Source organism: Clinocottus analis, unplaced genomic scaffold (assembly GCF_023055335.1).
Source record: "Clinocottus analis isolate CAN_PGR_092001 unplaced genomic scaffold, fCliAna1.0.p SCAF_5, whole genome shotgun sequence".
In the NCBI taxonomy this organism is placed as follows: Eukaryota; Metazoa; Chordata; class Actinopteri; order Perciformes; family Cottidae; genus Clinocottus; species Clinocottus analis.
Genome location: NW_027176207.1, coordinates 22,663,585 through 22,676,574, shown reverse-complemented (window position 1 = coordinate 22,676,574; position 12,990 = coordinate 22,663,585). Strand labels below are relative to the sequence as shown.

The 12,990-nt window shown below is 47.2% G+C and overlaps 1 protein-coding gene across 1 annotated transcript in view; it reads left to right on the top strand.

Moving 5' to 3' along the window:
• Positions 1-4,268: 4,268 nt before the first annotated feature.
• The window catches only part of exoc3l4 (exocyst complex component 3-like 4), a 15,566-nt gene continuing 6,844 nt past the window's right edge, over positions 4,269-12,990 (top strand). The window contains exons 1-7 of the mRNA XM_068600189.1: positions 4,269-4,455; positions 5,403-5,639; positions 6,491-7,109; positions 8,152-8,269; positions 8,952-9,077; positions 9,389-9,489; positions 11,851-11,949. Of these exons, the coding sequence (XP_068456290.1) occupies positions 4,269-4,455; positions 5,403-5,639; positions 6,491-7,109; positions 8,152-8,269; positions 8,952-9,077; positions 9,389-9,489; positions 11,851-11,949 (1,487 nt within the window). The remainder of the gene's footprint in view (positions 4,456-5,402; positions 5,640-6,490; positions 7,110-8,151; positions 8,270-8,951; positions 9,078-9,388; positions 9,490-11,850; positions 11,950-12,990) is intronic.

Sequence of the window (12,990 nt, the reverse complement as noted above, 5' to 3'; positions counted from 1 at the left end):
CATCATATAGTTTATAGCGTTTTAAGATTTAAAGAGTTAAATCTCACATGTGGAAAATGCAGTGATGCAAATATAAACAAAAACAAAGCATTTGTTGTCCTTTTTGTCAGGATTCAGCTTCAGTTTTCATAAAGATTTTGATTTGTGTCGGAGAAGAAAAGGATGAAGTAAATAATGACGAAGCATGACCTGCTGTAAGCTGCTCTATAGCGGCTCAGTTTCACTTCTGATATCTCTTTAATCCTCCCACTGTACACACACACACACACACACACACACACACACACACACACACACACACACACACGATGCCGGTCATCTGGACAGTAAATGTGCAAATGTGCAGCTCAATGTGATCCTAGTGTTTTTATCCTCAGACTTTAAATGTGTTTAACGTTCATCTCCTGCAGCAACAACAGCAACTAGAACAATAGACAGTAACTAGAACAATAGACAGTAACTAGAACACTAGAAAGTAACTAGAACAATAGACAGTAACTAGAACAATAGACAGTAACTAGAACAATAGAAAGTAACTAGAACAATAGACAGTAACTACAACAATAGACAGTAACTAGAACACTAGAAAGTAACTAGAACAATAGACAGTAACTAGAACAATAGACAGTAACTAGAACAATAGACAGTAACTAGAACAATAGAAAGTAACTACAACAATAGACAGTAACTAGAACACTAGACAGTAACTAGAACACTAGACAGTAACTAGAACACTAGAAAGTAACTAGAACAATAGACAGTAACTAGAACAATAGAAAGTAACTACAACAATAGACAGTAACTACAACAATAGAAAGTAACTAGAACAATAGACAGTAACTAGAACAATAGAAAGTAACTAGAACACTAGAAAGTAACTAGAACAATAGACAGTAACTAGAACACTAGAAAGTAACTAGAACAATAGACAGTAACTAGAACAATAGACAGTAACTAGAACAATAGAAAGTAACTAGAACAATAGACAGTAACTACAACAATAGACAGTAACTAGAACACTAGAAAGTAACTAGAACAATAGACAGTAACTAGAACAATAGACAGTAACTAGAACAATAGACAGTAACTAGAACAATAGAAAGTAACTACAACAATAGACAGTAACTAGAACACTAGACAGTAACTAGAACACTAGACAGTAACTAGAACACTAAAAAGTAACTAGAACAATAGACAGTAACTAGAACAATAGAAAGTAACTACAACAATAGACAGTAACTACAACAATAGAAAGTAACTAGAACAATAGACAGTAACTAGAACAATAGAAAGTAACTAGAACAATAGACAGTAACTAGAACAATAGAAAGTAACTAGAACAATAGACAGTAACTAGAACAATAGACAGTAACTAGAACAATAGAAAGTAACTAGAACAATAGACAGTAACTAGAACAATAGAAAGTAACTAGAACACTAGAAAGTAACTAGAACAATAGACAGTAACTAGAACACTAGAAAGTAACTAGAACAATAGACAGTAACTAGAACAATAGACAGTAACTAGAACAATAGAAAGCCAGAAGGTGCCTCATGTCTCCCTCTGGTGGCCGAACAGGACACGACACACATGAAGTGTTTCATCTCTTCTTGACTTCCTCTTCACAGAGTTTCTCTGTCAGCAGGTTTCTTCTTCCTGCAGATCAATAAAACTCAGTTTTACGTTCTGGGACGTGTTTCTCTTTCATCTTTTCCTTTTGTCTCTAAAAACCCGGCGAGTGAACCGACCGGACGCCTCTTTGTGTTCCACTTTATGGCTCCAGTGGAAAACTGTGACCGGGACAAGGTTCACTCAGCTGTTATCTCCACGCAGCTCCTGAATGCACCACGCTGCATTCAGGTTCATTCACTGGGTCCCTGTTGATTTATTTCTGCTGTGAAACGTGTCAGAGTGAACGACGTGAAGAAGTTCCCTCAAAGCTCTCAGGCTGACCTTCAGTATTTACATGTTCTGTTACTTCATATGAAATATTAACTTCACGTGAAGAGCAGACGACGTTAAAGATTAAACCAGCAGCTCTTCACATTCCTGTGTTTCCTGTTTCAGCCCTGAACGTCTCACGACCCCTCAGGCTCTCCTGGCGGCCCTTCAGGGCCCGGACCCGCAGGTTGGGAACCACTGGACTGAACTGCCTCAGTACAAGTACAACAAGTACACTCTGTTACAAGTACTACAAAATCCCTCTAAAAACTACCAGCAACATTAAAACTGATCAAAGTAAAAGTACCTTGAAAGAGCACAGTAGTTGAATAAATGTACTCGTATAACTTTGATCATTCATTAGCTGATAACATTAGTTTATGGAGAACTTTTAACTTGGAGTACTTGTACATGACTGCACTGGTACTTGTACAACAGTAATGGCTCTCGAGAGCTGGAGTTAACGGACGCTCCTGAATGCAGCGCGGCCGCATGCTTTAACGCCACATTCCAGAAACAGAATCTACCTGTAAACTCTCCTTTGAGCTAGAATAATGTTTACTTTGCAGTAAAACAGCTGGTGAAGGTCAGTGAGAGCTGCTGCTGTGACTCCGCCCCCAGCTAGCACCTGAGTGACCATTGACTCCGCCCCCAGCTAGCACCTGGGTGACCATTGACTCCGCCCCCAGATAGCGCTCAGTGATCATTAGCTCGTCCTCTGGGGAAGTGATCTCCGTCACGTTGGCTGAACATTCAGGTTCTTCTCTCCTGCAAAGAGACCGAGAGGCTTCTACCTGAGCAGGTGAGAGGAACTTTCTCTCTCTTTACCAGTCTGAGCCGGGAACTCTTTAACTCTTTAATGACTCTTTGATAACTCTTTACCTCTTTAATGACTCTTTACCTCTTTAATAACTCTTAAACTCTTCCCCTCAGCGTGCAGGTTGTGTGCATGGGGCTAATATTTGTTTTGCTCTCAGAGGATCACCTGAGTCAGCAGGTCTTTGGGGTCAAACTTCAGACCTGTTGAATTGATCCTGACTGCCTGTGATCTGCCCTGTGACTCATCATGATCATCATGATCATCATAATCATTATAATCATTGTGACGTGAGATAAGGTGTGACCCTCCACTCGGAGTCTAAAGGGTCATGTTGTTCACGTTGTTTATCTCTGCAGACTCACATGAGACGTTTAAAGAGATTCATCCTTGTTTCATTGATATTCAACACTTCTTTGTGTGTTAATTCTTGTGACGTGTTCCTTAACTGTCAGGTTAGTGGACAATTGGGGGAAACAGAAAGCAAAAAGACGCTTTCTTAACTTTCACTTTCTTACTTTTACTTTTACTTTTACAAATCTGAACCACAGACGTGTTTTAACTTTAAAACACACAGTCAAACTCAAAGGACGACGAGCAGGCGGGTTAAATATGAACTGATCTTTATTTACTTTATTTATTGCACACGCAGGTAGTAAAAAAAGGTTTGAGCAGGAAACAAGTTTATAACCAGGTTAAAGCTGCTGGCAGCTGTGAGCGGGTCCTCACTGCGGCACGTTTGGGGCACAGAAAATGGGCGTGTCTTCAGGTCCACGCCACGTCAAGACACACAGGAAGCTCAACTTAAGATCACGAGGGTCTTCAGATCGTCCTTGAACAGAATTAAAGTCGATCGCATGAACCTTCTAGGAGGAGTTTGCAATAGTAGAAACGAAATACAGGCGAAAAATGACAAAAATGCGCAAAAAAATCCCAAATTGGCCGAATTACTGTAACGCCCCCTAGTGGATAAATCACACAAAAGATGTATTGCACGTGAGGGGATGCAATGTGCACATGTTCAGCAAATGTGGAGTCATTTGTCCAAATAGTTTCGTAAATTTAGAGTATTAAAAAAACAAGACACGCCCCTAAGAGTTCATTGGTCGATATCTCCTGAAAACAATGAGATATGAAAAAGCTTTTAATCCGGTCTGAATGATTCAGCTTCAATCAGGATGCACAGCAAGTTTGGTCAGAATCGGACCGAACGTGTAGGAGAAAACAGAGAGAGAGAAAGTACATTTTTAAAAAATATATATAGTTTGTTTTTTATGCAAAAAAGACACACAACTAGAATATAAGAATAATATTACATTAAATGAACTAACAAAACAAAACAGTGGTGCAGAGATGCCAAACACCAGCGTGTGTTGTGCAGCTGCTGTTGCATCATGGGCCTCCTGAGGTGTTACCTGTAAACACAGCGCCGCTCCTCCTCCCCCACCTGACCGACGCCGGCGGCCTTAAAGCCGGCGGCCGTCACCTCTCACTGATCCTCTCACAGCGATGGACCGCAGCAGCGAGGACGCCGTGTCCCTGAGGAGCGCCGCCGCCGCCTCGCCGGGCGTCCTGCAGACGCTCAGGAGGAGCATCCGGCGGGCGGCCGAGAAGAGCCCGCTGGCGTCCGGGGGCAAGGGGTCAAAGGTCACGACCGGAGAGGCCTCGGACTCGCCACCGCCGCCGCCGTCACCCAGTGAGTACCGACGTTACGCTGTCATGTGACCTCTGCTCGGCCTCTGAAGGTCAGAGCCGTGAGAAACGAGTCTTTCTATTAAAAAAACACTTGTTCACTCCTTTCTGGAATCAGTGATTTCCTACATTTCCTTTTCGTCGTCCTGGTTCCACTCAGGTGAAGGTGGATGTTTCTAGAGACTCGCGTCTGTTTGTCAGAACGTTTTTATCTAGTTTCATGCGGACTTGAGCGACCAGTTTTTCCTGCTTTAACGTGATTTGTCAGCAGCGCGACAGGAAAACATCGTGTCAGTGTTTTCAGTTCAGGTCCAAACACGTTGGAGTTCCTGCAGCTTTCAGCCGACTCGAGTCGGATCAAAGAGCTTCTTTCATTCAGAGTTCGTCCTTCAAACGACTCGATGCAGCCGAGAAGAGGACGAACTCTGCAGCGTCTCACCTGACTCACCTGAGCGTTTCCACCGGGACTTAATCTCTGCATTCCTCAGGTGGTTTAGTTTCAGGTCACTGAGGGAGGACCAGCCACCACGACCACATGAACACAACCTGTGAAGCTACACAAAACATGTGAGTCTCATGTAGTCCTGGTCTTCCTCTCTGTTCCAGGTCTGAGTGTCGGCTCTTCGCTCACGTCTCCTCTGAAGAAAGAGGAAGACGAGACCGATGAAGGCAAAAGTCTGACGCGCTCAAAGACAGGTAACTCTTTCATTTTCACCCACACGGCTTTTTATCAACGCTGCACACGTTATTACCAGAAGTAGATCTTCTTATTCATGCTAGCTTCAAAATACCATAGAGTCTGCAGCAATAAAGTCTGCAGCAATAAAGTCTGCAGCAATGGAGTCTGCAGCAATGGAGTCTGCAGCAATGGAGTCTGCAGCAATGGAGTCTGCAGCAATGTGTGGGTAAAAGCCGCGTCATCGTTGATTGTGTGTTTTCTCTGATCTTCAGACTCCAACATGTCCGGGTTCGGGGACTCGCTCATGAAAAGGGGCGCGTCCATTCGGCGAAGCCTGAAATTCGGCAACAAGAAGGACAAAGCCGGCAAACAGGAGGCGCTGGTTTCTGTCTCTGAAGGCCCAGTGGAGGAGAGGAAGGAGCAGATAGAGGAGGAGCAGGTGGAGGAGGAAGAGGAGGAGATGGAGGAGGCGTACACGCTGCCAGAGCTGCCCCACGCCCCCCTGTCAGGTACGTCTGCATCGTGTCGTCACCTGATCAACGTACGGCCGCTCATCTCTCTTGTAGCTCCGTGTTTGGTCTCCACCAGCTGGACCTGAGTCTTTACTGCAGCTTTTCCTCAGTGAGCAGAGCTGCAGATGCTGCTGATAATTATACACGTCATGTGTCTCATTGTACTCACGTTCTATATTATGTATTTATATATTTATATTTGCTGAATAGGTGTTTTGAATTGTCTGGTTTCAGTGAAGATGGATGTGTTTGAACTTTGAGGAACCCTTCATTGTCCTTCATGCATATTCATATTTGAAGTGTTTCATTTACATAAAATAAAAAAGGGCTGTGAACCTTTTAAGCGTTTGAAGACATTCGCTTCTCTCAAGTCCCCAAACAGCTTCTGTTTTGGCAACACAAGCAGCCGCTGATGGGATCTCAGTCCTGATGCAAACACACTGGTTAGTCTGGAGATCCTTAAAGTGACATTCACAAGTTCCTTCCTCTGGACTTAAGAGCGTCTCTGCTGTTCATTCCCCTTAGGATTTATTGAGAAGGTGTTCCACAGGACCAATAGAGGGGTTGTAGAGAGTGTGTCCTCCTGGCCTCTAGGGGTTAGGTCCTTGTGTCCTCCTGGCCTCTAGGTTAGGGTTAGGTCCTTGTGTCCTCCTGGCCTCTAGGTTAGGGTTAGGTCCTTGTGTCCTCCTGGCCTCTAGGTTAGGGTTAGGTCCTTGTGTCCTCCTGGCCTCTAGGTTAGGGTTAGGTCCTTGTGTCCTCCTGGCCTCTAGGTTAGGGTTAGGTCCTTGTGTCCTCCTGGCCTCTACCTGTATTTACTTCAACCCTTATGCTCTTCCATCGTGCTCCAGTGATGCAGATCAATAAGCTGATCGAGATGGAGGTGCTGGAGGAGGCGCACCTGAACCTGCTCGCCCTGCGGCAGGAGTTCCAGCGGGAGCGCGAGCGGTGCGGCGAGGACTCGTCCATGGAGCTGGCCAAGAAGGAGAAGGACCTTAACCTCCTGTACGGGGAGCTGAGGAAGAAGCTCACCGTCATCGTGCGCGACTCCAACTCGCTTCCCTCCAGAAACAAGGCGCTGCTCGTCCTCGTGGCTCGCATCATCCAGGAGGAGGAGCGCAGGGCGGCGGAGCCCGGCGGGCTGGCGGGCAGCTGGATGGAGGCGTGGCGGGAGGCGGTGGGCGAGGGGGTGCGGCTGAAGGTGGCGAGCGTTCACCTGGACCGGCGGGAGCAGAACGTGTCGTGGCTGGCGGTGCACCTGGGGCTGCTGGGCAAGGCCATCCTGGAGGACCTGCAGGGCGTGAAGCGCGAGCTGCGCTGGTCGTACCCGCCCAGCTTCCAGGTCTTCAGCACCTACGTGAGGAGCTACCACCGAGTCGCCGGGCGCCACGTGGAGACGCTGGGGCAGCAGACCACGGAGCTGAAGGACCTGCACGCCCTGCTGGACTGGATCGTCCACCGCTACGAGAGGTCGGTGCCCGCTAGTCAGGAAGGAACCTCAACAAATCCAAGAAAAGACCGAAAGCAACAAGCTCTGTTAAAACACATCGCTGTTGCTTCTTTACACTACAGCACCAAATATAGATTCATCCGCCACTGAAAATAGTCATAGGTGCATTGGTGCATTGATACATTGGTGCATTGGTGCATTGGTGCATTGGTGCATTGGTACATTGGTGCATTGGTGCATTGGTGCATTGGTACATTGGTGCATTGGTGCATTGGTGCATTGGTGCATTGGTGCATTGATACATTGGTACATTGGTGCATTGGTGCGTTGGTTGCAGGATGCATTCAACTGGGACAAACTGCTTGGTCGGCACCTTCGACCTCCTTTCTCACACGTCTGCTGTGCAGATATTATTTTTGGCACACTGCCTTTGACAAACTGGATCTTTTTTTCTGGCACGTTAAAACGTCAGACAGTGTTGGTTCAGTGTTGGTAAAGAATTTTGTATTAATAATAACCTTGACGTTGCCTCCAACTAGTAATATTAATATAGTAATATTAATCCAGACATCCGGGTCACATCTCAGATCTTCCTGCAGGATTGTTAAACTCTCAAACCTGAGAGGAGAATTCTTCTCACGTCTCCTGGTGTGAGCTGAGTTGTGAAACAGATCAAAAGGAGGAAGCTGAATCAGGCCAAACACCCCAAAAATACAACATTTGGAGACCAAAAATAAACGGATGCAAAAAGAAGCACAACATTCTCTGGAGGCCAAAACAGGAAAAAACATTTCTAATCAGGTCGCGTCTCACAGATTATATAAGTATCACCTTCAAGAGACTCAAATCCCACTCTGTCACACCGCTGCTCACAGGATGAACTCTGAGGGTTTTATTGAACATGAGAACCATGCACTCATAATCACATGATGTCACAGGCTTTATTTATTATTTAAAGGAGTTTTGGTGAAACCTGCAGGTCTCGTGTCTTCTCTCACGAGCAGCGACACGTCTGCTGCCTTCAGGTCAAACGTGTTTCATGTTGTTGTGTCGCCCGCACAGCCAGAGCATCATGGGAAGTCTGTCCCTGCAGCCCGAGATGAGGGGCGAGAGCGCCCGTCTGCAGCTGCAGGACGAGCTGCTCACGCAGCTCAGAGACCGGTTCTGCTGCCGCATGAAGGTGAGGACAGTGAACCAGCATCACCATCAAACGCTCATTTTATCTGCAGAAGAAGAAAATGAATCGCTCACAAGTCGTCCTGCGACCTCCTGCATCAAACACACTGCGACTCACAAACTGGTGACAAGACAGTGGAGAAGGTCCAATTAAACACCTGCAGGCTGACGAGGAGAGCGGGGACAGGTGGGCGGGGCATAGAGATGAAGGGCCGTGACCTCTAGCCTCCTGACATGACCTCTAGCCTCCTGTTGTAACCTCTAACCTCCTGCCGTGACCTCTAGCTTCCTGACGTGACCTCTAGCCTCCTGTTGTGACCTCTAACCTCCTGCCGTGACCTCTAGCCTCCTGCTGTGAGCTCTAGCTTCCTGACGTGACTTCTAGCCTCCTGTTGTGACCTTTAACCTCCTGCCGTGACCTCTAGCTTCCTGCTGTGACCTCTAGCCTCCTGACGTGACCTCTAGCCTCCTGCCGTGACCTTTAGCCTCCTGTTGTAACCTCTAACCTCCTGCTGTGACCTCTAGCTTCCTGCCGTGACCTCTAGCTTCCTGCTGTGACCTCTAGCTTCCTGCCGTGACCTTTAGCTTCCTGCTGTGACCTCTCAGTGCCTCGTGTGTTGCGGTGACATCTTCTTCAGAGCGTCGCTGAGAGCTTCTTGTTGCTTCTTCTCTCGGCGTCGCCGCAGGAGGACTTGAGGTCGTCTCTGGACCGCGTCATCGGACTGGAGCACGAGGACGTCTGGAGCGTGGGCCGGTCTCCAGAGGAGGAGGACGAGCTCCTCAGCGCTCCGTTCCACATGGACATCTGGACGGTACCAATTTTCCTTATGATTATTAGAATATAGACACTAAGGAGGGGACGTCACATGATTCTTTCTGTACAAAGTATTTTAAACTTATGTTTTTGTTTAGTTATGCGTCTTTTATGTATTTAAAAAAAATGTACATTTTGTATTTTTATGTGTGTTTGTTACTGTTTTATTATTGTTTGTTTCTTCTTGTAAAAAAGTATAAATATTGACGAGTCTGAAGGACAGAAGCGTGACGCTGCAGCGCTGTGGTTTGGCCTGCTGGCGGCAGCAGAGAGCCGTCAGCTTGTGCCCGTTCTCTCGCCTCTCTGCAGACGGTGAAAGGTTCTGTGAAGAACTCTGGCCTCATCGACGAGCAGCTGCAGCAGAACGTGACGCGCTGCTGCCTGCAGGAGCTGAGCGGGTTCCCCAAGAGGTGACGCACGAGCCCCCACCACACAGTAGTTCATATGTATATTACATACATTTAATATTCAATAAGCAGCGCGGCCTCGTCCCTCCATGACAAACTGCTCCTCTTTTCTGTTTCTGTTTCTTCTGAAAGACAAAACCAGTTTCAAACTTTTCATCACAGCCTCAAACTGAACGTTGGGATCAAACTTTAAGTTTAAATATATTTCTGAGGACATAATTTAACTTGATCCTCTAAAACATCTTTGAGATAACAAACAATAACAACTGGAGTGTCATCGTGGTCATCTTATGATGTCATTATTAGTGAGGAGGTCAAAGGTCAAAACGCCTCCTGATGCTCGATGAAACGACCCACAAGCGTGCAAATGAAGCGTTGAAAGATGAAAGAGGAAGTGGACCAGTCAGGGGACGCGCCCTCCTTATTACACAATAACTGTTGAAATATTGGAATTTCTCCTCATTTATGATTCATGTTGTTTTGATCTGGAAAACAAACAGAAACGTGGACCAGATTTCTATTTGCAGCAACAAACAAAATTAAAGAAAAACTGAAATAAATAACAATGAAAATCAGTTTAAAGGCGTTCTGCAGACGGTGAGAGAAGTACGAGATGTTTTACTGTTTTTAATGTAAAAGTACAAAAGTATTGGCATCAAAATATCCTGAAGTATCAAAAGTACTCACTTTATATACTGAATCATGTGTATTATACACTGGAGTGTAATTATTGATGATCATCACTTCCATGCAGCTCATTTAAATGACTTCATGTGCTGCAGCTTTATTATGTAAGCCATAATGTACGAGAGGCAGTACTGTATCGTCCATAATGTACAGCTCAAGGCTGTTAGGCCCGATACAGTACTGCCTCTTGTACTTTATTGTTTAATAATATTTACATTTTGATTCATTTAATAATCTGAATCTGTTAAAGTGACAAAAGCTGTTTGATGAATGTTGTTAAAAGAACAATATAGTTTGGAGTAGATGTATGGAGTAGAATAAGATGGAAATACTACTTGTTAAGTACAAGTACAACATGCCAGCACTGGCTGCAGAGTATCTCAGAGTAAAAAACAGAGTATTGATGAGGTTTATGGATTTATTGTTCCAGATAAAACTTAAACAGAAACACATGAGGAGTGATGTCTGTTCACATGTGTGTGTTCTTGTTATTCTGTCCACCTCCTGGAGGCGTGTCCTCGTGCTGCAGGTTCAAAGTCCTCTAAACAGGAAGTCCATGTGTGCGGGTGTCTGTGCCCTGCGGGTGGGCTGGCAGGCTGACTCCTCCCCCTCTTGCCTCACAGGCAGGCTGACTCCTCCCCCTCTCTCCTCACAGGCAGGCTGACTCCTCCCCCTCTCTCCTCACAGGCAGGCTGACTCCTCCCCCTCTCTCCTCACAGGCAGGCTGACTCCTCCCCCTCTCTCCTCACAGGCAGGCTGACTCCTCCCCCTCTCGCCTCACAGGCAGGTTGACTCCTCCCCCTCTCTCCTCACAGGCAGGCTGACTCCTCCCCCTCTCTCCTCACAGGCAGGCTGACTCCTCCCCCTCTCTCCTCACAGGCAGGTTGACTCCTCCCTCTCTCTCCTCACAGGCAGGTTGACTCCTCCCCCTCTCTCCTCACAGGCAGGCTGACTCCTCCCCCTCTCTCCTCACAGGCAGGCTGACTCCTCCCCCTCTCTCCTCACAGGCAGGTTGACTCCTCCCCCTCTCTCCTCACAGGCAGGTTGACTCCTCCCCCTCTCTCCTCACAGGCAGGTTGACTCCTCCCCCTCTTGCCTCACAGGCAGGTTGACTCCTCCCCCTCTCTCCTCACAGGCAGGCTGACTCCTCCCCCTCTCTCCTCACAGGCAGGTTGACTCCTCCCCCTCTTGCCTCACAGGCAGGCTGACTCCTCCCCCTCTCGCCTCACAGGCAGGCTGACTCCTCCCCCTCTCTCCTCACAGGCAGGCTGACTCCTCCCCCTCTCTCCTCACAGACAGGCTGACTCCTCCCCCTCTCTCCTCACAAGCAGGCTGACTCCTCCCCCTCTCTCCTCACAGGCAGGTTGACTCCTCCCCCTCTCTCCTTACAGGCAGGCTGACTCCTCCCCCTCTCTCCTCACAGGCAGGCTGACTCCTCCCCCTCTCTCCTCACAGGCAGGTTGACTCCTCCCCCTCTCTCCTCACAGGCAGGTTGACTCCTCCCCCTCTCTCCTCACAGGCAGGTTGACTCCTCCCCCTCTCTCCTCACAGGCAGGTTGACTCCTCCCCCTCTCTCCTCACAGGCAGGCTGACTCCTCCCCCTCTCTCCTCACAGGCAGGTTGACTCCTCCCCCTCTCTCCTCACAGGCAGGTTGACTCCTCCCCCTCTCTCCTCAGGTTCGAGGCAGAGTTCCAGCGTCACTGCAGCGCGTTGAGGCCGCGGCCGCTCTGGAGCGAGTATCACATCACGTACATCAACAGCTTCTCTGCTTTACAGTAAGTCACGTGACTTCCTGAAATTACCCATGAGGCAAAGCGGCGGACCAACGTGCCCAAACAAAACCGTCACGGGCAGGTGGCTCCTGAGAGCCGATGACATCACAGACGAGATCCTCTTGTAGAACAGGCAGACACAAGAGCTTCAAATACCACAGAGTACTCTAATTACTACAGAGTACTTTACATACTGCAGAGTACTTTAAATACCACAGAGTACTTTAAGTACTACACAGTATTGTGTCAGAGTATTGAGGAGTAGATTCTAAGTTGCTAAGTTTTTGTTTGAACGAGAAATAATCAGAATAAAAGAAAGTAATGTTTCTTCAAAATAAAAGCCTAAATATGTACAAATACATTTGTATTTAATTATTCTTAAAGAACAGTACACATTAATGAAAGAAACACTTTGTACACTAAAGATACTTTCATATTAATATATACTATCGTGGAGGAAGCGGGAATCAAACAAGGTTCCACATGGAACCCTTTCAGAAGGTTCTAGTAGAACCCCAAAAATACCCAGAAAGCGTATGTGCAGGGTTCCAGCTGGACGGTTCTGAGGAGAACCCTCTTATTGGTTCATCTGGAAGTACAGTTTGTGTTCTTGAGGAACCTTCAGTCTGAAAAAGAAACCTTGAGAAGGTTCTCCAGAAGCAACCGAATTCTGGACGAATACGATCTGATAATCTGGATTTATTTGTAGTTTAATGTCCGTGAACTTTAAGTTGTGTTGTTTCTGTGTCAACACAAACACACAAACAAGCGGTTAAAGACCGTTTGAGGCTTCGGTGCTGAGAGCTCGCCCTGCAGCTCGGCCTGCAGCTCGGCCTGCAGCTCGTGGGGTCGGGTGACTCACAGCGGAGCTATTCTGGATGCGGCCGGCAGCCAGCAGCTTCATGAGCTTCAGCACCGACCCGCTAGGTGCCGCGTGAGGGCGGCGCTGCCAGCCGGCGCCTCACGTGGTTTCAAGGAATCGGGCCCTTGAGTGAGAAGCGTTGCTGTGCTTTTAGTGGGTGGAGGAAGAGGAGGAGGAGGAAG